This window comes from Rhineura floridana, chromosome 1 (genome assembly GCF_030035675.1).
Source record: "Rhineura floridana isolate rRhiFlo1 chromosome 1, rRhiFlo1.hap2, whole genome shotgun sequence".
Classification (NCBI taxonomy): domain Eukaryota; kingdom Metazoa; phylum Chordata; class Lepidosauria; order Squamata; family Rhineuridae; genus Rhineura; species Rhineura floridana.
The window spans coordinates 58,580,607-58,605,756 of NC_084480.1; the positions used below are offsets into that span (position 1 = coordinate 58,580,607).

The window sequence follows — 25,150 nt, forward strand, 5'->3', positions numbered from 1 at the left end:
GATGATCATGGTTGTGTGTATTATATATAAAACCATCACACTGATTTTCTAACAGTTACACTCTCACATCTACACCATTAGTCACATTTAAAGAGCAAGCAATGTACTTGAAATATTAACTTACATTTCATTTTATAAACAATAGCCAAATGCAAAACACTTAATTCAAGAAGAAGAACATATGATGTAGTGGTTTATATTAACATTTGATAATAATTTCAAGTTACAATTATCCCGTACAATAAAAATTAAATTATTGGGTACTTTATCTTAGTGCATGTAATGAGACAGTGGAATGTTGTAACACCTGCCCCCCCAATACTGTTCATAATACAATTCAACCATTTAAAATATACTTTCAACACAAATACCTAACTCAGGATGTCATAAAAAAGTTTGACACGAGTGCAAAACATTTCATTTAGTATACCACTTGTTTCAAAATACAGAACAATGTATTTAGAACATCTGTCAAACAGCACTCAACATATGTGCAAACCTGCCTTGAAAAATAGACGAAAAAATGAGTAGCTTTGGCACAGCTACTAGCTTATATTGTTATTTTTAAAAAATAGAAATGAAGTAGATAAAAATAGGAATCTTTATGGCTTATCAGCCAGCTTTTCCTTTAAATAAACTTACATATGCCATTGGGTTTTACAATACTATATTATTAAACAAGTTATGCTATGAAGTTGTTCTAGAATTTGTGGCCCGAAGTGCTAGACTTGCAATTGATCTGACTGCACAGGTAGAAACTTTGTGACACACCCCAGCATTAGAAATATAGTTGGAGGCCAAACGATACAGCTGTTCAGCTCCAAATGTGTTAAAATGCCCTGGAAGGACTTTCTCCACAAGACCTCTGTTCACTAACTCTATCAGTCGCTGGCAGGACGCAACGTAGTCATTTATCCTGCTGTAGGGTAGCCAGTCAATCATTGAGCCGTCATATACAACATCCCCACTGAACAATATCTTCCGTTCTCTGTCATGTAAACAAATGCTTCCTCTTGAATGGCCAGGCATATGCATGACAGTGAGCTGTCTATCACCAAGGTTGATCACATCCCCTACAAACAAAGAACATATTAATGTGGAGAAAAATGGATTTTGAAGCATGATCTCCAGAAACATAGCACCAAATTTGCCTCATTACATAGGTTGAACCCTCCAACAAAGCTCAGCATTAGAAGTGTAGGGAAGCCAAACAGTGCATGCAGGAACGCCTCTTCTATTGGTCAAGCGCCTTTCCCTATATTAGTCAGGCCATACACAAAAACATTAAGTTTTTACTGACCCCTCCTGCATCCCCCAAGGTTTTTTTCTAAGGTTGGTTGGGGCACCCTTGGAATGATATGGGATCTAGCACAGAGGGATGCATATGTGGGGGATGGGACTAGCAAAAACCAGATGCCCTGCCCTGCACAAGCATAAGCATTTTCTGTTAGTGCAATGCCAACATTAATTACATTAATTACATTTATTTCCATTAAACTTTAATTAATTACATATGTCAAATACAGGTGACAAGAGATGAAGCTTTAAAAGCAACTGATAGATTTAGCAGAAACACATTGACAAGCCAAATGGTACCATTGCTAGGGACGGGTGAGAATTTCAATTCAGTTTGCCTTTCAAGCAGAATTTATCAACAATATGAGAACCAAAATGCAGCCATCCTTTGAAATTTGCATTTATTAGAATTTTGGGATGCAGTTCGCCAATTAAACAACATTTACAAAAATGCATATATTAGGGGAAAATGTGCATAAAAATGAATACATGAGTGAAAATAGCATGCAAAAAGGCAAGAAATGATGAGAAATGGCTTGCTAAAATGTGTACCTCTGTCAAAACTTCCTACAACAATGTGTTTATCTGGAGAAATTCGCACAAAAATGGTGGAGAATTTTCATGAGGATTTTTTTTACAAAAATTCGCAGATCGTTGTAGAAATGTAGAGAACTGAATTTAACATTGGAAAAATGAGAAACTGACAGGACTGAAACAGACAGATCTTTCCATCCCTAATTATTACTCTGGGAGTTCATAAAGAATTGCTATGTGAAACTGCAGGCCTGTTGAGCATGCATATTTATTTATTTCATTTATACCCCACTTTCTTTCATCACAGAACCCAAGGCAGCATTATGTGGTTCCCAGGCAATCGCCAACCAGACCTACATCTGCTTAGCTTCAGCAAGGTGGTGGCCTCATGTGCCTTCAGAACATACCCTGGGACTTGGGACTTAAAGCAGTCTCCTCAGCAGAAGACTTAACTGATATAACCCTTTTCTAAAAAACGGACAACTAATTGGCCAGAAGTCAGGAAGTAGAGGGTGAGATTACAGTGACAATTTTGAAAGTGGAGGTATATAAACTGCAAGGTATCCAAGTAACTGCATTAAAATTAATGTCTGAAATAATAAACTATCTGAAGTGAGGGGCAAATAGTACGCTAGGTTTGCAGAGGACACAAAATTATTCAGTTTGACAAAGTTGACTGAAGCACTCCAAATGAACCTCTCCAAACTGGGTGATTAGGCAGTATAATGTGTTTGTTAACTGGGACTCCAGAGCTGAAAAGAGACCCACTCTAACCCCTGACCAGACCATGGAGAAGTTGCATCCCTTGTTGCTCAGGAAATACATCATGGCAAGGGGGAAATCAATGTAGCCCATTCATTGTTCATTGAAAGAGCAGCTATTCCAATGCTGGCTTTCCTCTTTCCTCTCCATTCCTTTTTCCTTTTGTATCATGTCTACTGGATTGTGAGGATTCAGACAGAGACTGTTTTGTCTTTTAATTTATATACAATGCTTAAAAAATATTAGGTGCTTTACAAATGTTAAATAAACAACTGATGAAATTCAATGCAAGTAAGTTCAAAGTGATGTGCAAAGAGATTTTTTTAAAAAAAACTAACCTTATTTATGTGGATAGAGCCTGAATCGGCTGCAATTACCCAAAAAAGTGATCTTGGGTTCATGGAAGAAATGTCACTGAAAATGTCAGCTCAGTGTACTGCAGCAGTACAAAAGGCAAATTCAACTTTAGGAAAGAGACTGAAAAAATAAAACAACTAGTAGCATAATGTCATAACAGGATTGCCCATATCTAAAAAAAACAGCATAAAGATCTGGATGTTGCATCTTGGAAAGGTTATTGCAGAGCTAGAAGTACAAAAAACTCATCTAAAATGATTGCAGGGTGGGTGGTAAAGGCCTTCTTTTTACAGAAAGAAGGTGGGAAGATGACAAAGAGGGAGGATAGAGATTTATAAAAGTGTGAAAAGAGTGGTTAGAGATGCTAATTTTGTCAAAATACTATAATCTGTGATTATTTACCTAAATTTATTGGAAGTCGTAACACTACTTCAGACAGTGTGCAATCATCTTAAAAACTTCACCCAACATGCCATGATGGCCAGGAGTGAAGATGGCATTAAAGCAGGTCTATCAGTGGCTTTTAGCCATTATAGCAGAGGGTCAAACTCCCATCTCCAGGTGTTACATTTACTTAAAAGCCTCTGCAGGAGCCCCATTTTTTATGAGAATACTGACACTGGGGGAGGACAAACCTGCCCTCCCAATCCTGCCCCTCCCGCAGCTGTTATTAGCCCAGGAAAGGGGGGGAGTTGTATGTATGACCAAGAAGAAGAAAAATACAAGGGAGAGAGCATTCCTGTTTCCTTTACATGTCAATGACTACTGCAGCTTGCTTCATTGACTAGAACAGCAGAAGGCAAAGGAAGAATAGTGCCTGAATATTTGGCTATCAACAGATCTATTGTGGGGAGCGGGAGAGAGAGAGTACACTGGGAATCTGGGCCAACTAATGGCCCAGACATTGGGTAGCATGCCCAGAATCTGGGCAAATCCCAAATAACCAGGCCATATGGCAACCCTGTTTTTACCAGTGATTAAATTAACCAATTTATTTAGATTATTCTGAAATGCTTACCACTATAGCTAATCTTTACCGAGCGGTATCTCAGGCTAGATTTTCACAGGATAACAAATACATTAGAATTCCTTCTCTCTCTTTTCACAGTATCAGCGATAATTGATATGGGATGAACCAAAGGACAGGGAGTTAAAGGATAAAGAACATAAAGCAGGATAATGTGCCATATTTCACAAACCCCATTAGATTTCAGAACTACTTAATTTTGCAAATCTAGGCAATCAAGAAAATTGCTAACAGGAAATCTCACAGTAACCATGTACTTGTTTTTATAAACAAATGCTTTGACTTTCAATGAAGTAACATCATTAGCTGCTTGAAATTAATATTTCTGGCAGCTATTGGTTCTTAAATCTTCTCAGAAAGCATCTTATCTTACTGAAGGCTGCAAACCCGTAAGTCTTCTCTAGGGGTTTGGCTGATATGAAGTTAAATAAAAATGTATTCTGTGCAACTCATACTATGAACTTCACTGTCTTCATTTTAAATTCTTCAGTAATTTACTTTATGATTTAAAGCAGGGATAGGGAACCTTTTTGGCCTGACAAGTCAAAGCCTTATCTGTTCCCACACCCATATGCCAACTTTGACATATGCTTTGTCCCATTTACCTGTCAAAGTCCCTTGTGCAGTGCTTCCCAAGCACATGACAGCTTTTCGTGTAATCTCCGGGCCCACTAAAATAAAACCATCTTCGCTGCTTCGCTAAAAGGATACTATTCTAGATTTTGATCAGCACAACCAAAAAGGACCTCTCTCTACTGCCCACTCAGTATACATCTAATGGCAGGGGGCCTTGGAGAAGGACAGCAGAGATGGAGCACAGTTCTTAGATGGGCTCTTATCGGTGGAGGTGATTCATGAGATCTTAGCTTCTGCCATTATTATTGTTTTCTATGCAGTGCTATCAGTGTGCATGACACTTTCCCAAGTAGTACAAAAAGGGAAAAAGAATACAGAGAATTCAGAGTTCTTGACTGGTCTCCAATTCTAATCATTATGTTAGAAATTAAGCTTTCAGTACAGGCTATTTCTCAAAGTTCATAAGAAAAAGCAGAAGTATTTGTTTAGAAATTATTGCAGGCCTGGTGCTACTGGGGGTGGGAGACGGAATCCCAGGACCAATATTTGTCTGAGTACTAGACAGAGATACAAGATTGTGCCATGTTGCATTAACAATTTCTTTCTCAACAAGCAACATCACAATTGGAAGTTCTTGCTGTTAAAATATGAGGACCTATTAAACAGGCTTCCAACTTCAGCGAGGAGACAAGCAAAACTCCTTCTTCTCACACTGTCTGAACCCAGGGCTTGAATTACAGGAGAGGGGAGGGGCGGGACAGAGGGACCCCAACACTCCTGCTGGGACGAAGGGCGGGATATAGATTAAATAATAAATAAATAAATAAAATAAACGCATACCTTTCATATCTTTATTCAAGCCAAAGCACTGCCCCTTGGCTTCTGATTTGGTTTTAAGTATAGTTTATTAGGTTTTTCACATTATTACAATAAAACTGTACAATCCCTTATTCCCTTCCCACCCACCCCTCTCAGCACCCCTACTTCCCTCTGCCCTCCTGCTCTCCCCCTTTTCTGATGTTCAGTTGCTTGGCATGTTATTCAGTGTTCACATTCATATGCTCAGATAAGGTAAACGATTGTCAGTGTTCTGCTGGAGTCCCAGATTAACTGCTGTTGGATTGGAGAAGCGTCCTTCAAAAAAAGGAAACGGACACTCTGGATGGGGAACCTTTTTCAACAGTGTGAGGGCTGCATTCCCTCATGGGCAACCTTGGGGAAGGGGGGGTGGCATATGGCAATGGTAGTTGGGGCAAAAGGCGATGGGACTGGAGGCAAAAGTAGGCAGAGCAACAGAGGCGGCGTTTACTTTTGTACAGAAGCCTGCATCCCTGCCACGCAAAAACCAGAGGTTTCCACACCCGCTCAAAAATCTCTAGATCCTCCATCCATCCAAGAAAAAAAGCATTAGCACAGATCAAGGATGCATTCCAGCCAGGCAAAAGTACTCGAGGTAGCCTAGGGAGAGGCCTGGAGAGCTGCATTTGGCCCTTGGGCCTGAGGTTGCCCACCCTAAAAGCTAGGCCAGTCTATAATAATGGGAATGGGGTTTGAAAATAAAAACCACCTGATCACCCAATTTGTCTCGTGTCACACAGGTTATCCATCCCCATTACATAGCTTAGATGCTACTGGAAATTTGAAAGAACAACCTAATGAAGAGACCATTTGGAAACAATCATGTAATTAGAACTGTGAAATGGAAATGGACTGCCTTCAAGTCGATCCCGACTTATGGCGACCCTATGAATAGGGTTTTCCTGGTAAGCGGTATTCAGAGGGGGTTTACCATTGTCTTCCTCTGAGGCTGAGAGGCAATGACTAGCCCAAAGTCACCCAGTGAGCTTCATGGCTATGTGGGGATTTGCACCCCAGTCTCCCAGGTCATAGTCCCAACACCCTCACCACTACGCCACACTGGCTATCAATTAGAACTGTAACTAGATATAATATTGTGTATTGAAATGACTTGGGTTGCAATCCTAAACACGCTTAGTGAGTAGGCCCTAGAGAGCACAGCAGGCTTTACAACTGAGAATCAGCCTGCCATAAAGCTAAGGTTGTGGTTTGCTCTCCAACATCATTGCTACACATCTCCCCACCGTAATATCTTCCAGTACAGACAACTATTACTACGTATGATATTTGGTGGCTAAAGTTGCATTTGCTGTCAGGGGTTTGGTTTTCAAAAGTCATTATGCATAGCAAAAATATTTATGCGTGCCTAACACTTCATTCCTACTACCTATTCTTCAAGAGCTGCTAGAGATGCCTCCACCCATGCTTGCTCATTCACAGACACTCACAGTGCATATTCCTGTTGAGATAGCAGCATACGTAGATTTCGCAAGATGCCCCCTCCCCAGCCCCTGCACATACCGATGCTTAAACCTTAAAGGAAAAGATACCACACCCCATGTTTTACACACACGCAAAATGCAGAGCAGGACTGCAAGAACCTTGATTTCTCTCTCTCTCTCTCCCTCCCTCTCTCTCTCAACAATGGGGCATGTACTTTTGCTGCTATTGTCACTTTTATATCAAGCTTTTAAAAAAAGAGTATACAGCTACAGGATCTATGTAAAACCAAACACTCCCATTCCACTTCCATGGCACACACCCTCATTTCCTAAGACATCTCAAAGCCTATATGAAAAGCTATTTACTTTCATAGTTTGCTTCACCCCGGTAATCTCAATTCTCAAATCTAGGAGAACTACCCTACCTCTTTACATATGCAGAAATCTGAAGCCATAGAAGGAACAGTACTAATTCTATTATCTCCATTTACACAGCAACAAGGGCATGAAAACTTCCTTCCCATTATTCATTCTCTTGTATGCTGGAGCCTCCCATACTATCATACTCAGCAACAGTTTATAATTTTGTAGCCTAGTACATAAGGAATACCAGAGCCTGAAGCACCACCACCATCACTGAGTATTTATAAAGCACCTATATTATTATCAGCAATATTATTTGTAGCACATTCTAATAGATTATATTTAATACTTTATAAGAATGCATTATAAGTAACACTACAAGTATTAACCATTTGTGAAATATACAAGTAAATTTACTAATTATAAGATATGTTGGTATTTGGGGAAGTTAACACTACATAAACATTTAACTACCATACACAGCACTTTCATTGCAAATAACGGGAAACTTTTTAGTAAGTTGTGGGCTCTAGCAATTCACTCCTTCCGTGTCATTATACTGGCACACTCCAGGCCAGGTCTGATTCAAGGAAGTGCTGCTGGAACTCAAACCTTCTCGTAAACCCCATCTTCTGGCCTGTGAGTCCCAGTACTCTTTAAGGTCTTACGAGCATGTCACTCTGCGCATGGCCAGAGACGATCTATTTCTCATTCCTACGTCGTAGAGTCGAGTCCTATCATTCAAAGGTGCCCCGAGAGTCGAGCCCGGGGTATGCCTGGGCGGGCCCCTCTCGTTCCACAGCGCGGCGCCGCCCCCGCCGCCCGTTGTACTCACCCTCCTGCAAGATGAGCGTCGGCTGGACGGGCCGCACTCGGAACTGCCGGGCGCTCCAGCCAGGGCTGGGCTGCCGCACTACCTCGCTGTCCGAGAGCCAAGTGACCGTCTCGTAGTTGTCACCCCGGCGAAGGGCTCTGGCCTCGGCACTGTGTACGGCCACGTCCTCGAACTGGTGCAGCCCACCGGCGTGGTCGAAGTGCACATGGGTGGCAACCGCTAGCAACGGCCGCCGCCGCCCGCAGCCTACCGGCACTTTCTCTTCTTCGCCACGACGCTCCCTCGCGTCGTCGCCCGGGACTGACTCGGTGTCCAAAAGCCCAGCCAAGTGAAGGTACTCGGGGAGGCTGCGCAACCCCAGCCCGGTGTCGATCACCACGTCCCGTTGCGAGCCGCGTACCAGCCAGATGTTGGCCCGGTTGCCCGACTCATAGAAGCGCTCCTGAATCCAGTAGATGCCTCCGCCCAGGGACTTGTGCGCGAACCACTCCAGCGCCGACATCGCCTCCGGCCGCAGACCCGAAACGCGCGCGGCTGGACTACCTGTCTGCAGCCCCCGGACGGCGGGACAGCAGCTGTTGCGCGGGCACCCGAGTGGCTATCCTAGCATAGGCTTCAGCAGGAGGAGCTATGAAGAGAAAGAGGCGGGGCCTGAGCTGCTGTTGCTGGACGTGTTCGAGCGAACGACCGAGAGGTCTCCGCCCCGTCCCTGCCCACTGCGGTAGCGCGTCACAGGGACTGAAAAGTGCTGGCTGGGGATGGCGAGCTTGACTAGGCTAGGCCAGGCCAGGCATGCGGCTGCATGGGAGGAGTTCTGGCCGGGGCTTGAGCTGATAGGGGTGAGGCTGGGAGAGGGCTATTTTAATTTTTTTTTTTTTGAAGACGCGATATTTATGTTTGATATGCAATTCAATAATGTGCAGGGCTCTCTTCATGTTTTTCTGTAGGTATTTAGTGAGAGTGGGGAAAAAAGGCTGGTTTACTCGAGACAGCTGCTGTTAGGGCGATTTCTTTGGGCTGCAGTTCTGTGCACGCATCGAGATGCTCCAACTGTCCTTATTTTTATTTTTGCGTTGTTCCTGGTAAAGCACTAACTCTCTTTTTGCCTTATGATAAATTATTTGGGTTTCTAAAAGTTAAGGAAGGGAAGGGGCAGCTGTAACTTGACTGGCTAGGACTGATGGGAGTTGTAGTCCGAAACATCTGGAGAGCACCAGTTTAGGAAGGCTGCTGTACTATAGAGTTCTGTAAATACTGCTCTAGTATGGCCAGGGGTGTAGTTGTCCAGGGGCTTAGGGAGGCTTAGACCTCTTGCTTTTTTGGGAGCGGGATCCCAGCGGGGTCCTTATGTCTCCAGCATCCTATGAAAAAAATCAGCATGAAAGGGGAGTGTGTTAGCCACTGAGAAGAGTCTTCTAAGAAGTCTGCTTCCTTGTCCTTTGTTGCTGACTAGAGCCAATCGGAGTGAAAGGAGGTGAGTCGCCACTAAGAAGACTCTTCTCAGTAGCTAACACACAGCCTCCCCTTTCATGCTGATTGGTTCCTAGGGATGTCTGTTGTTGTGGGAGAAGGCATTAATAAGAACCTAATTCTCAACCCAGCAGCAACAAAAGGGGGGAGGGGTGTGGCTGTGGCTATCACGAAGGGACTCTGAACTTCTGAATTTGCCACTATACTGACTATAGAGTCCTGTAAATGCACACACATAATACCTGGGTATGGTTCCTCTACCCCTCCCCCCATACAAGATAACAAATGCTGCTGAATTGAATTTCAGATATTCTGTAACTAGATACATTGTGAAATGAAGTGTTCTTAATTTTTTTAAGAAAAGAAAAGGATGTTATGATCAATTTAATATACAAAAGGCAGATAAAAGGTTTTAGCAACATATAAAGGGTCAGGGTCTCACAAGGATCCTCTCAGAGAGAACGGGGAGATGCACACAGTGTCTCTTTTTTCATTTCTGTTAAGTTGGAGGTATAAAGCCCTGTTGGACAGTGGGGTTCACTTTTGCATAAGTGTGCATAGATACCTTGATTCTGTGCATACTTATTTAAAGTAAAATCCATGTGGTTCAGTGGAACTTAGGGTGCTTCCCCATTAGGTGTGTGTCACGTTTCATTCATTTGCTTTTTACTGGGCATCCACATGATACTATCACCCAATCATTGTATATTTTTCCTGCAGTTGTCCTGTCTCTTCTCAAGCAGCAGAAAGGCCAGCTGCACCCCTGAAATAACGTGACACTCCCCAGAAGGGCTGGTGAGGGGCAAAATTCTCCCCCATTTCCTAACAAAGGCCCTCTTGCCCCTAGGATCTCTTGCAGGTAAGGGCTTTTATCCCCTACTCACCATTTTTTGGGATGCATCCCCACCATGTGCATCAATGCTAGCAGGAGGCACTGGTTTGCATGGGAGGTGGTGAACTACATTCCTGGAAATGGCTGGCAGGATAAATTCCACCCCTGCCAAGAATCATTGGTGTACCGAGCATCCTTGCTGGTGGCTGGACCTTTGTCTCTCCCCCCCCAGCCCATTTCCAGAAGCTGCAACCTTTTGCCCCATGCAACCCAATGAAGACATTTTAGCAACATGTGCCTTTTTAAATGTATCACTTTCTGTCTACGCTTTTGATCCAAAACAAATGCACTGCATTCTTTTAGGTGAGCAGTTTAGTGAATCAGGTAATTTAATGATAAGTGGTGCTCATTAAATTACTGTTTTTTAAGGATTCCTCAGTTTGTTTTTTAATGGCTTCTGAGGTAAATTGGACCTTTCCCACTTCCATAAGCCTATGTCACACTCACTGGTGTGGATGGAGCATAGCCAGGTATGAAAAAAATGAAATGGACTGCCTTCAAATTGATTCCGACTTATGGCAACCCTATGAATAGGGTTTTCATGGTAAGCAGTATTCAGAGGGGGTTTACCATAGGTATACAGACAGCAAAAATGAAATATCTCCAAGTTGCTTTTAATTCTTCTTGTAGCTTACAGTGGAAGAGCAATTAACAGTAGCACTAGGAGCAGCCAGTCTGGAAACAGCCTTAGTCTCAAGATAGGATTACAGACTGAATGAATATTTTATAACTGCAGTTTTATGCAAATTTGGAAATATGCCCAGTTGAATCCGGTGAGGCTTACTTTTGAGTAAGCATGCATAAGATCAGACTGCACACCTATTTTAAATTGTATTAAACATTCACACCATGATTTTCCAGTGCTGGAAGATCACAAAGTTTTTGAGTATTGGTCAATCACATGATGTCAGGTGACCCTTTTTGTCCACATGGGTCCTGTAGAGTGCTTTGCAAGGGCCTTCGCAAGACCCAACAAGCAGCTGATGATCGGGTCTTGTGAAGCCTCTTGCAAAATGTTCTGCCAGGCTAGACAATCAGCTGATAGCTGGGTCTGGTTGAGCTCTTTGCACAGGGCTTTGCAGGTTCAGGTGTTTAGGGGTGTCTGCAAACCTTTGGCTGAGCCACATCACTACCTGCCCCATACCTGAAGTCATCTTATGGCAGGTGGGTGTGGCTTGGCCAAAATGTCCTTGCCAGCTGAAGGGGAAGGGACCAGGAGCAGATTCAAAAGGACTTGTGAGGTTGGTTCTGGTAGTGATGGCAAATTCCTGGGCACCTTGCTCATTAATTCTTAGCTTGTGTCTGCCTTGCTGAGCCACTGTTTGGCAACTGGTTCTGGTTGGTGGACCTCAGGGTTCTAATAAACAAAGTAAAGGTCTTTAATCTGTTAAATGTATGCAGGGATATATCTAGGTACCACAAACAATGTTGTAGTTTAAGAGACAGGAAGGATTGTAATTATCATTGATGGGGAAGCTCAGTAATCCCAGATTTACAGCCCATCCTTCAATGTATTCATTTGGAGCGAATCTCAATAAAACCTGACTTAAGGTCAATCAGCTTAGAATCATTTACTTGATCTTGGGTATGTAGTGTGGAAGAGAGTTCTTTTGATGACCTTGGTTGACTTAACCCTACCCACTCCACCAAATGTGGAAAAAGTTTGTCCCCTTGAGACAATGTGGCAGCCTAGTGTGGTGGTTTGCTTTAAATGTAAAGGGTGTTGTATGCTGTTAGAATCAAAGAGATAATAACAATAATAAATGGAAACTGGCATACAAATTCTTGGTCTTATTGTTAGCAGAGTTAGCTGGCATTCAGCAGCACAGTGGATTGAGAGTGCATGTGTGACTTTGCCTGTAAGAAGCAGACTTTTACTCTGCTACAATCGCTGAGACTTCAGACTTGGTAAAATAAGAAAAGCTTCCTTTATTGAAGGAAATTCATGGTTGATAGTAAAGGGATTCTTGTTCTACTGAACAAGTGACGTCAGAAGTGTGAAAGACCAGGCATGGTCTTTGTCTTCATGCTACAGGTGGAAGAGAGACAAAGCAAAGATGTCTTCTCTTCTCAAGGGATAGAGAAAAAACAGGGAGGAGGAGTTGGAAGGTGTTGTCAGCATCCCTAAGAGTATTAGTTTACAGGAAGGAAGATGAGCAAAGGATAGGTACAGCCTAACAACCTGAAGGTCTCATCTCTAGCTTCCTTCAGTTATGCAAACTAACCCAGTTAGAGTTGCACTCCCACAATTCCAACACTTGTTTGGCGCTTTTTGGTTAATCTGGCTGGATGATCATTAGTGGTAAAGTGTGCGTGTCTGTTTCTTCAGGCAAATTGTTATGGTGACTATGTGTTTAACCCTCTTCTCTGAATATATATTCTCTGTATATTATGTTAAATTTAAGATATTCTTTGCAGGAATTCCATATGGCCAGGTCAGGCTGAGGCAGAGGGAGTGCTACCTTGACCTTTGACACTGAAGCTATTGGCTTTGTTGAAGGTGAAGCACTACTTGAAGCACTATTTGGGCCTTCTCCACCGTATCCTGTAAGTATATGGCAAGCGGCCAGAATTCCAAACCATAAGCTGCCATTTGGGTGAAGCATTGCCCTTGTATGCCATGTTATAGAAAGTGGGAAGTGCATAGTTAATCCTATCAGTGGTAGACTAGTATAGGAAAATAATAGGTGGAGGTCATTGCATTAAACTTTGAGAAGGTGGTGATAGATGGGAATGACATGGGAAGCTGCCTTACACTGAGTCAGGCCTTTAGCCCATCTAACTATACTGACTGGCACCAGAAAGGAAGTCTGAAATCAAAAACATTGAAGGACCAGCTACCATAATTCAGTGGAAAATGTAAAGACCTAACTTAGGAAACAATTTTAATATAATGAAAAAGTGCCATGCCCTTGTAAGATATCTAAGTGCCTTTGAAGGATTTATTTTGTAATGAGAATTGGGTGGAAAGTGGGCTGTGCACTTTCCCCTTTGTATTTCTCTGTGACTAAAAGGGCTAAAGATTTACCTACACAATAAAAGCTGAGAATTCAGGGAAGCTGAAATATCATGCGCCGGGGAGTAAGCAGTAGAATGTGAATCTTTCCTTCTTTTCAGAAATGTTGTCCCTAGAAAGGAAGGAATAATTCTCTCTGTATTGTGTTCAATACAAAGATGTGACACACCCACTTCTCTTTCCAGTGTGCAGGGAAATGCTACTCACTGTTAGACTGATCCTCCTTCATCTGCATAGATAAGATTCTCAGTATTCCAGGCTAATATGAAGCAGAAGTGAGGTCCTTTATTATACAAGTTGGCTAAGAGAGAGAGAGAGAAACTCTTTGCCTATCTGAAGTTCCATGCAGTGCAAGTGTGGGGAACTTTGGCCCTTCAGTTGTTGCTGAACTGCAACTCCCAGCATCCCTGGCCACTGGCCATGCGTGCTAGGCTGGTGGGAGTTGGAGTTCAGCAACATCGGGCGAGCCAGAGGTTCCCCACTCCTGATGTAGTGCATAGAAATGTATTGGTCTATGCACTCTTTGCTTCTGTTGAAGATATGTTCTCCCTTCTTCCAATTTAGGTTGATCGGATCCCTCTAAAAAAGGCACCTCCCTCCGCATCAGCCATAATCATGGTAGTATCTATAATTACTGCTTGTCAGTGCAGTTACATTGACATACCATCCAGGAAAAGCACACAACCACATTATGGCAATGAACAAGGGTTATAATCTCTGGCATTCTAACGGTGCTGTCATTTGGGTCAAAAGAGAGGGTGCTTTTATACCTTCGCATGGGTTCATGATAGACTAGGAATTTCTGTTACTGATAGTGTCTCTTACGGGTTTGAGTCAGAAACTTTCCCCAGCTGTGCTGCTTGAAATAATGTGAGTAGATGCTGAAGGCTTGGACATTCAGCCTTTCCCAATCTTTGGGTCCCCAGATGTTGCTGGACTACAGTTCCCATAATTCCTTGCCCCTGACCATGCTGGCTGGGGCTGATGGAAGTTGTAGTCCAGCAGCATCTAGGGACACAAAGATTGGGAAAGGCTGTTTTACATGTAAAGCATGCACTCTGTCACTGTGGTGTAGAGTAGACCCTGCCTACTTATGTATTAACCCTTCCTGCAATTTTCCTGAATAGTAACTTCTATAATATACACCAAAGATGTACATTTTTCATATGTATCCATTTTTTAAAAACAGTCATCATTTATTAGGTATATGTCTCATCTTTCCTCCAAGGAGCTCAAGGTGGTATACATAGTTTTCTTCTCCCCATTTTATCCTCACAACAACCTTGTGAGGTAGGTTAAGCTCAGAGACAGTGACTGGCCCAAGGTCACCCAGTGAGCTTCATGACTGAGTGGGGATTTGAACCCTGATCTCCCAGGTCATAGTCCAACACCTTAACCATTAAACTACACAGGCTCTTGCACTCTAACCGTTATACCACACTATTACTAGAATGGCACAAACCCCTGCAGAGTTGCTAAGTTAGTCTGTAACACTACTGTGACAGTTCTCAGGCATGTTTTGGGGCACAAGGCTTGTTATGACATGCCTGCTGTACCATATACATGGGAGGTCAATGTTGAGCCCACAACTAAAGCTTTTGCTTAGGGCACAGTCTTATGCATCATTACTTTGAAGTAAGTTACTCTGTTCAATAGGGCTTACTCCTAGGTAATTGTGTAATAGCCTTCCCACCCTGGTACCTTTCAGGTAGTTTGAACTACAACTCCCATCAGCCCTAGGAAGGGGACCTGGTTGGGGAAGGTTGATGTATAAGGATTGCAGCGTTAGGCTTGTATCCAATTGGTGTCCTCTGCTGGTGGGAGGCTGTTTGATCCAGTGAAGCCTTTCATTAGTGGAATAGGGATCAAGGCAGTCTTTGATTATTTCCCCTGAATTCTGCTCCTGAGGGTTGAAGTACCCTTCAGAACAGCATGGGAGGTGGCAAAGAGGTTTGCAAGAGGGAAGGGGCAGAGCTTGGAAAAGTTACTTTTTTGAACTACAGCTCCCATCAGCCTAATCCAGTGGCCATGTTGCCTAGGGCTGATGGGAGTTGTAGTTCAAAAAAGTAACTTTTCCAAGCTCTGGGAAGGGGGGATCACTGGAGATTCCTGTTCCACTCATGCAAGGCTTCACTGGATTAAGGAGCCTTCTGTCAATAAAAGGACATCTGTTGGACACAACCCATAGTTTATATGGTGCTGGAGCATTCGTGATGCCTGAATTGTTTCTCTCCAATCGCCAAACCAGCTTGTTCTTGGACTTCAGTATAAACAGGGCCCAAGATTCTTAGATGTTCTTCTTTGTCAATAATTACACATGCCATAGTGCTTCGTGTGCTTTAATTTCTGGGGAAGCATTCTGTGAAGGTCCACTACGAAATAAAACATGTTATAAAGAGTTTTAAAAGAAAGAGAGAGAGAGAGCTACAGTATTATACAGCCACAACAGTGGCTGTGTATTATGTCAGCATGGATTTTTTGCATTCTGCAATGTTAAATAACCTCACATGCCATTCTGATGCTTCCCATAAGCTCATTTCAAAACAAAACCTTACAAAACTTATAGTCCTGAACTCAGAAACGCTTGCTTAACAACCCTCTAAATTTTCATGGTGATACACAAAACAGTCAAGAGAGAACTGAGAGTTCAAAGTATAAAAAGAGAGAGAGAGAGAAACCAGAGCCCTTTGGGACTTTTGTCTGTCAGACTTCTCATAATCTGTTGAAATTAATTAAAAATCAGCCATGTTCACAGAGTACCTGCAATCCTATTACTGCCCTTGCCCCCTACTCTGACCTTTATCTTCTGCAGTTTAAAAGTTTTAAAAAAATGCCTGGCTGATTTTTAATTAATGTAAGAAATTTTGGCTTGAACTGAATGATAATGTTGGGCATGCTCAGTAAGAACTAACTGTCAGTGTTCTAAAAGCCAGACTCCCAGATGCTGCAACTTTCAGCACCCTTCACTGACTACACTTCCCAAGATTCTTTGGGAGAAGCCATGACTGTCTAAAGTGAAATAACAGTCTGGTGTGGATGTGGCCAGGGACCGCTTTGGTTTAAATTTGGATGAGAGGCTACATGTGCCTGCTGTAGAATAAAAAGGTGGGGAAAACCCTGAAAAGGAATGATACTGTTCACAATGTTTTCCTTTTGGAAAGGAAAGGGGCATCCCCTCTGCCCAGTTCCCACCCACCCAATCTCCTCCCCCCTCCCCTCCCCCAGGTCAGTCTCACCTATCCTAAGCCTGATTGCACAGGAGTAAATCCCACTGAACTCAAAAAGTAGGCAAATAATCAAACCTGCCCTCCCCTGCTCCTCCCTCCCATCCTCTCCCTCTTGCCCCTTCCCTCTCCCTTCCTTCACCCCTCCCTTCCCCTCCCCCATCCCCTTCCAATCCTCTCCTTCCCTTCCTCCTCCTCCTTGTTACCAAATTCTTCCAAACTACACAGAAAGTGGATTGGACTGTGAAAAACCAACCCAAATTGTGTTTGCATTTTGACAAATTTGTAGGGCAGTACAATATCTCAGAGAGGAGGTCAGGTCTCCTGCTCCCTGGTGCATTCACTATAGCTGCCCAATCTCCCTGCTTTTTGACATTTGATAGAAATATCTGTTGGCTATAGGTCCATTCTTCAACCGCAAGGTTTTATGAGTAATAGAGAATAAAACTCTATTTTGCAATTTAGGGAATAAGGTTGGTTTAATAAAGTGGCTCCAGTCCTATTCATATTTATGTGGAAGTAAGTCAGTGAGTCTTACTTCCATGTAAATGTGCATTGGACTGAGCTGCATCCCTTCCTTAGACGCAAGATCTGTTGAAAGCAATGGCTCTTACTTTCCAAATAAGCGGGCAGCAGATCAACTTGTGATGGGAATAGGATTGCTGTTTCTTCCCATCTTTGGGAACCATCTATATGGTTAACATCAATTTATGCACCTGAAAGTTTTCTGAGTGTAGTTTGGGTAGATAGGAGATACATCCTGTCTTAAACTGGTTCTAAAATTGGTTTCTCCAAGGATCGGAACTACCTGCAGTCTGTAGTTGCTATACATTCTGTGCAGAAATATCTAGGCCTTTTGCAGAACTAGTTTCTAGACTTTGGTGTCAAGTGGGGTACTTATTAGCCAAATGGGTTCAGTCCTGCATTGTGAATGTGTCACTGACAGCCAGAGCTTTAGAATTCCTATCCTCATGTTTCCTTACCCTCCCTGTCTTAAAATAAAAAAATTCTTTGTGATTACAACAATTCATACTGTAGAGCAGAGGTGGGGAACCTTTGTCCTGAGGGCCTAATTAAGCCTGGCAGCAGTCCTAATTTGCCCTGCAAGACCATTTTTCTCAAGCCACAACCACTTCCCCACATCTGCTTTTCAAATGTGAGCATCAGTGCACTCCTGATTGTTCCTTGGCATGCAGGGCTTGTATTTGACACCTTTTAAATTTGGCACCAGGTGCAAATCCTGCTGGGATTGGTTCTACTCGGGAGCTTCCAAACGAAAGCATCTAGAATTTGCATAAGAGACACACCTAATGGGAGGGAGGGTCTTCTGTTCCCCCCCTTAGAACTGGCAGGCAGTGGAGTGGGGGCACATAAGTGGTGAAAATTCCAAGTGGTTGGCCATCCCGCTTGCTCTACAGTTGGGCTTGCCCAGCTTCTTACGTGAAACGCGGGGTGAGACTTTTCTCTTTTGCTGCATGTATGTGTTTGCCCATGCAGCAAGTTAATGTTGTTTAACAAGGGTTGCATCCAGTTGTGGCTTTGTACTAGTGGAAACACTTTCACTTGCACAAGGTGGAACAGCTGATTTTTGCTAATCTCTCCTAATCTCCCACATACCCTCCAAAAAGCTGCTTTTAACAATTGGGGGGACCCTCCAGAACAGTAGAGGGCATGGTCCAATGGCTGCAGTATGTAGGTGGATTGGAGGAAAATACGTACCTACCTTTACACAAGCAGAAGTACTTTCCACTGGTGTAAAGCTACCATTGGATATACAGTACAACCCAGTATGTGTGATTTTTCACAGGCAACAGATCACAAACCAATACCACTGAAAGCAGGAGAGGATGAAGATTACCTTTTGGCTTTAAAACAAGATCTTAGAGGAGCAATGAAAAAAACCCTTATTTTATGGCGGAAAAGAATGAAGATGAAGGTTGGTTTGCTATCTCATTTTATTCTACAAAGTACTGCACATGCAAATATTGCCATAATAGAATTATTTAACTTTAGTACTGTGTAACCAAGGATGCAGTCAAAGTCAAATTCTTTATTTGCATTTAGCCATAAGCCATCGCACAGCTAGAGAATACACGTTTTAAATCATAAAACATGCAGTCACGTTGGACTTGTAGTCATTTGGGCTTTTATGTAATTTGCTCTCAGTTTTTTTGCGGCCAAGGCAAAGTTAGTCACTGCGATTGTAACCTGGATGTATTTGTCAGCCAAGAGCTCCACCACCAAATCGCCAGAGAAAATCTCCCCTCTAGAATTAATAAGAGGGGCCAGGAGTTTCATTCTAGGGTTCTTATACAAGGGGCAGAAAAGCAAGTAATGGACTATATCCTCGGGTTCCTTACAACTGAAAACGCAATGACACTCTTCGGATGGGATTCAAAGGTAGGCTGTGGGCATCGTATGGAATCTGAGTTCTGTAAAAGCTCTTCGTAAGGAGGCACGTGTCAAAATATCGAAGTAGCTTGATTTTGCGTGGTTGAGTTTAAATAAAGGAAACCAAGGTGGAAAAGGGGCTGCAACAATTGATGCCCTATCTTGGGTCGCATCGTAATCAAAAACCCAGTTACGGAGCTCAGAGGGGTTAAGGCTTAAAAACTTCCTTTGAGTAAGATTATAAATTTTAAGTATTTCCTGATACCCTTGGGCCCATCCCCCTGACCGCTGCTGGTCGTGCCAGCAGAGCTTTGTAAGGGAGCTATCGTCCATGATGAAAATCCTTCTCCAGTATCTTAAATATGCCAGATCTATATTAGCTGCCAGAGAGGGGAGGCCAAGTTCTGCTCTTACATGGGCTGACGGAGCTCCACGTGGGAGCCCCAAGATCTGCTTCAGAAATGTATTTTGTAGGACCTCGAGTCTAGATTTAACTAGGTGGCCCCATAACTCGGACCCATAAAGGATTTTTCGCAGGACTTTAGTCACAAAGAGTTTTAGCATTGGGTTGATTAATTGTCCACCACGTGTATAAAAGAACCTTCTTAATTGTCCTCTGGCTCTAGCACCCGATAATTTGGTGGCCTCCAGATGGTGACTCCACGAGAGCTTGTCATTAAAATATAAGCCTAGATATTTAAAGGTCTGTACCTGTTCAAGTGATTGTCCATTTAGGGTCCAGTTCAATTTGGACTTCTTATGCTTCCCACAGATCATTATTTTAGTTTTAGAATAGTTGACGAGCAAGCATTGGTCTTTACAGTATTCTTCCAGGCGGGTCAACATTCTTTTTAGCCCTATTTTATTTAAAGAAAATAGGGCCAAGTCATCTGCATATAGCAATGAGGAAATCTTCCTATTCCCAACTGATGGAGGAAAAAAGGTGGGAGAAGCCATTGCGGGAATGATGTCGTTTAAATAAAAATTGAACAGGAAGGTGGCCAGTATGCACCCTTGTTTGACTCCTCTCTCGACTGGAATGGCTTGGGAGAGAGTTCCATTCAAACCAAGGCGAACCTGCAAAAAGTTGGCCTGGTGCAGGGACTGAATTAACCACAATAGCCTTTTATCGATGCTGGACTGCCCCAATTTATGCCACAACAAACTTCTGTCAATTAAGTCAAAGGCAGAGGTAAAATCGACAAATGCCACGTATAAGGACCTACTTTGCCCCGTGATAGTCTTATTTGTTAAGTGATGGAGTACGAAAGAGTGGTCTACTGTACGCCTGCCTTTCCTGAATCCGGCCTGTTCTTCGTAAATGATAGAGTTCTTGGAGTCCCACTCTATTAAATTTATTTAAGAGAAAGCGCCCGTACAGCTTAGATGTCACATCTAGTAGGCTGATAGGTCTATAATTACGGGGGTCCGAGGGGGTCGCCTTTCTTGAGGATGGGCACTACAATACTAGTACGCCAACCTATGGGAATAGTGCTGGTGGAGTTGATATGTGAGAAGAGTATGGCTAAAAGGGGCCCCCACCAAGTAATTTCTGAAAGGAATCGCTCTGGGGGCAGCATATCCTCACCGGGAGCCTTGCCTGGATGGAAGGTCGAAATTAATTCACCGATGTCTGCACTGGTGACTGCGGGCCAAGATGGAAGGGGGGGGGGCAAGACATCAAGAGGAGATAAAATCGACGTAGCTGTGTTCCCAAAAATGGCACGAAAATGCGAGACCCAGGTTTCTGGGAGGATAGGGGGGATCAGTACAAAATAATTCTGGGCAAGACCCCCCTGAACTAACCGCCAGAATTCAGTGTCATTGCCCTGAAGTGAAGCCAACCCCAGGGCCTGCCAGTTATTAGTATAGAAGGCCTGTTTTTTCTTTTGGAGTAGTGTCTTGTATGTCCTTTTTAATAGGAGCAAACAGGAAATGGCTTCTTCAGAATTATCACGTCTTGTGGTTCTAATTTGGGCACACAGTTCCCTTTTCTTGGATTTACAGTCCTTGTCAAACCAAGATTTAGGACCGTTTGGGATTCTGTTTGTGGCTAGTGAGGACACCAATGGTTTGAGGGTGTTAGTGATGTCCACAAGGATGCAGTCAGTAATTCCTTAAAGCAGTGGCTCCCAAACCTTTCCCCCCATAGATCACTTGAAAATTGCTGAGGGTCTTGATGGAACACTTAATGATTTTTCTGCCTGTTGTAGCAATTGTAATGCACTGTGTTAGATGCTTTATGTTTTTTAATTGTATTTTATTGCTTCTTTTATTTCTAATATATTGTATACATAGAATTCAAATTGTATTACAAGAAAATACAGTGTTCAAGAAGCAATTAAAATACAATTAAAAATCAATGTGGTGTGTGGGTCACAGTTGGGGAACCCCTGCCTTAATGAGCAGTGCTAAGCCTTGGCCAAATCTAAAAGTTATATCCTCTGACCTGGACACATTTTTAACCTCTCTTCTAGTTAGTTTCTCACATGGTCCTAATCCTCCAAATGTTTGGTTTCCCCCTTAAAAACAACATTTTGTTTGAGAGCTTTGTATGAAATAAATACACAAATATTTTTTCATCAGTAAAATAGATGAGGGTCTTTCTGAAAAGAATTCTTTGTGTATCTTAATTAAATAAATTGGTTCTGCCCGCATTTATAGTCTGTGTTTTCAACAGCTTTAGATTTTTTTGTGTCTAGGTTTTGTACCTATTGAAAGATACAGCAAAAAATACTTGCAGATAAATAAAAAGGACGTAGAATGGACCCCAGGTAAGAAAATGTAAATGTTAATTAAATTATTTTTCATGGAGTTCTGAATTATTTGCCAGCTGCTGCAGGGATGACACTGTGCTGGGACCATCAAGGGGCAAGCATTTCTATCTGTCTTGCCCCACCCCTCTGCCTGGGCCATATCAGGAGGAGCTGCAGACTGAGAGGTACTGCTGCTGGGGTGAGACTGCTGGGACCATCAAGGGGCAAACAATTCCATCTGCCTTGCCCCACCCCTCTGCGTGGGCCTTATCAGGAAGAGCTGCAGACTGAGATGTGCTGCTGCAGGGATGAGATTGTGCAGGGACCATCAAGGGGCAAGCAATTCCATCTGCCTTGCCCCACCCCTCTGCCTGGGCCTTATCAGGAAGAGCTGCAGACTGAGACATGCTGCTGCAGGGATGGGACTGTGCTGGGACCATCAAGGGGCATGCTTTTCCACTTGCTTTGCCCCCCACCCCTGCTCTTAGTGACATTTTTCTGGGGACTGCCCTTTACCAGGAAGATTAATGCTCCTGTTTTTTTAGAGATGTTGGGACTTTGTTAGTTTGATTTTTTTTATTGTAAATTGTATTGTTTTTATTTGCATTTTATATTTGTATTTTTATTTGTGTGTAAACCGCCTTGGGAGCCTATTTGGCCAAAAGGCGGCCTAGAAATAAAACGTAACATAACATAACATTTAGATTCAGAATGCATTTCATGGTTACTTGTATAGGGCTCTCTGTGCCATTCAGCACTACGTAAAAATGTATTTATTTAGGTTTATAGCTCACGTAGTTGGTGACTTTTAAAAAAAGCATATTTACACCTAAGATTCCCTTCCACTTCAGCCAACCATTAATAATCATTTAAAGCTGCTAAATTCATTCCCAGTTTCACATATTTCCAAAAAAGAGCTGCTTCCTGGAGGTCCCTCAGGAGTACTTCTGTATATTCCATTGTCACTCTTATTTGAAAGAAGGAGGGACTGTGATTGCAGTGGGACACAGATTTGTCTAGAATGGGATGGGAAACCTGTGGCCCTCTAGATGTTGTTGAACTCCATCAGCCTCAGCCAGCATGAACAATGGTCAGGGATAATGGGAGGGGCATAAGTACCTCATCACTGTTCTAGAATGTGTTGACTTTCCCCCATTCCTCAGTCATTTAGGGACTTCTCAACCAAAATCTGCACATTGAGTTGTGTGTAAAAGGTTGTAAGGCTACCTATGCACAGCTCCCAGAGTATGGTCTAAAGTCAACAGCCTTCCTTGAAGCCTAAGATCTTCAAGGGCAGCCCCACACAGAGTGGGTTGTTGCTGCCAACCATGAATGCGAGAGATGTTACCAATATGGCCAGAAAATGGCCATTTTAGTGGTAGCCTCCTGGTTTTTCAACTTTTCCCAGAGAAGGTTGCCTGGCACTGAGCGTGTTGTGTTCTCAGTGCTACCTTATTTTCCTGGCCTTTTAGAACTATGTTTTTGACTTGGATTTTATTTTGTTAGGCTGTTGCTGTTTTTAAATAATCAACATCCATTTATGACTACTGTTATTCTTAGCTTTTTAAAATTGGAAACTTCTTGCTGAAGAGTGGGATATTAAATAAAAATGTTACAGCATCTTATCATGAAATTGGGAACAGAATCATTTAAGGCAGATGTGGGGTAACCCTTCCAGGAGCTTAAGCTGTTTTCCAGTTCCTTGGTAGTGATTTGGTTGCCTGCTGTATCTGCTCCAATTTTTACACAGAGTCACATTATGCGGTCTGACAGCATAGGAAGGGCCAGTGTCTTCCAGCCTTCAGTGAACTCATTCCCTGGGCTTTATGTAGTTAAATCCTAAAATGCTGTGTGAGTCACAGAACAGTGGGGATGTGGTTGTAATTCTTTCTTTTTTGGACACTGCTCTTTTTTCCCCTTATCTCCCCCCCCCCGCCTCTGCAACATTACTAAATCTGTTGGTGGTTAACAGCTCAGTCCCACATGTCTCGCTTAGAAGTCAGTTCCATTGAGTTTCACGGGATTTCTGCCCAGGTAAATGGGTATAGGATTGTAATCTAACTATAATTAAGGTAATGGTGGAATCTTTTTCAAATTGTATGTGTTCATTTAGGCACAAGTATAGTTCCCTTGACTTCTGCTGGACCGTCTTTGTCAAACAGTCAGCTGTTTCCCAATCTGGTGCCCTCCAGACATGTTAAACTACAACACCCATGATCCTGGACAATCATCCATGCTGGAGAGTACCAGGTTGGGATAATCTTGCTACTGTAATGAATAAAATGTATTTAGACATAGAAATACTTTTAATGTACAGGAACAGAAACTATTAAAATAACTAAAACTTGTATATATCTTTTGTGAAGATTGGAGAATACTCCCAGGAGAGCTGGAACCAAAGAAGAAGACTGAAAAAGGTAACATGTATATTTAGTATCCAATGTTTGTCTCTTGGGATTCAGAATATTTTTCTTCTTGGACCATTGACCATTTCAGTATTCTTTTTTTCATTCTATAATTTTCATGGGCATGGAGTGACAGGTTGTTGAGTAGCAAAAAAAAAAAATAGTGTGTGGAGTTTAACACCTTAAAATATTAGCATTTTAAGTTTAGGAATTGGCTTTGTAAATGTTTGAATTATAATCCTGAAATTATTTTGTCTTTTGCCTTACCAAGGTCCCCACCATCAAATAAGCTATGCTCTAAGCTTTCCTAGCTTTTTGAAAACATTAAAAGAAATTTATATCCTTAACATTCCCTCTCCATTTCTAAAATATGCCTTTATACAAAGGAACCTGCTGGAATAAACACTTTCTCACAAATGTAGTTACTCCTGGGATTTCCACATAACAATTTGGCTCTTACTATACTAGTCTTCCTGCCTCCCTGATTTCCAGATGGAGAGCTTTGTCACTTTCATAATGAGTAAAGTATGGTATTTTTTTTTAATTCTAGAGAGTACAGAGGGAACAGTTTTTCTTCAGCAGGTGGAAAACTGAAAAAGGCAAAAACTGCAATGCTGAATGTACTGAAAAAGTTAGAGGTGCAATCTGCTCTAGTTCCCCTTCTTAGATTTTATTATTCAGCAGTAGTCCTTGTTGCTAGCACTACTCCATTGTGACTAGTGAATTAAAAATAGATTAGATTCTATAAGATCTTTGGAGCAGGAGGGAAAGACAGGAGGACTTGTGCAGTGATGTAGGGGAAGGGTCCTAGTTCCATGTTAGAGCATCTGCTTTGCATGTAGAAGGTCCTGGGATCAATTCCCCACATCTTTTATTATTATTTATTTATATTATTTATTGTATTTATATACCGCCCCATAGCCGAAGCTCTCTAGGCGGTTTACAA

General features: G+C 42.5%; 1 protein-coding gene and 1 long non-coding RNA gene across 7 annotated transcripts in view; one reads left to right on the forward strand and one right to left on the reverse strand.

Annotated features, from left to right (window-relative positions):
- MBLAC2 (metallo-beta-lactamase domain containing 2) lies at positions 1 to 8,794 on the reverse strand. The gene is made up of 2 exons (XM_061622166.1): positions 8,051 to 8,794; positions 1 to 1,073 (listed from the first exon to the last, which is right to left on the reverse strand). The coding sequence occupies exons 1-2, from the start codon at positions 8,550 to 8,552 to the stop codon at positions 688 to 690; spliced, it is 888 nt and encodes a 295-aa protein (XP_061478150.1). The 5' UTR covers positions 8,553 to 8,794; the 3' UTR covers positions 1 to 687.
- LOC133382522 (uncharacterized) overlaps positions 8,053 to 25,150 on the forward strand; it is a 19,396-nt gene continuing 2,298 nt past the window's right edge. The window contains exons 1-8 of one of the 6 annotated variants that reach the window (XR_009761987.1): positions 8,053 to 8,889; positions 8,998 to 9,132; positions 10,241 to 10,379; positions 12,831 to 12,959; positions 13,993 to 14,046; positions 18,460 to 18,588; positions 21,746 to 21,817; positions 24,166 to 24,216. This is a non-coding gene — a long non-coding RNA (uncharacterized LOC133382522). Of the gene's footprint in view, positions 8,890 to 8,973; positions 9,133 to 10,240; positions 10,380 to 12,830; positions 12,960 to 13,992; positions 14,047 to 18,459; positions 18,589 to 21,745; positions 21,818 to 24,165; positions 24,217 to 25,150 lie in introns of all 6 variants that reach the window. The other 5 variants (XR_009761982.1, XR_009761985.1, XR_009761979.1 and 2 more) reach the window with 5 other exon arrangements.

Coding starts and splice junctions, on each gene's coding strand:
- MBLAC2 (XM_061622166.1), bottom strand. CDS start 8,552: ATGTCGGCGCTGGAGTGGTTCGCGCACAAGTCCCTGGGCGGAGGCATC. Junction 1,074..8,050: donor GACGCTCATCTTGCAGGAGG/GTGAGTACAACG, acceptor CTTTGTTTGTAG/GGGATGTGATCAACCTTGGT.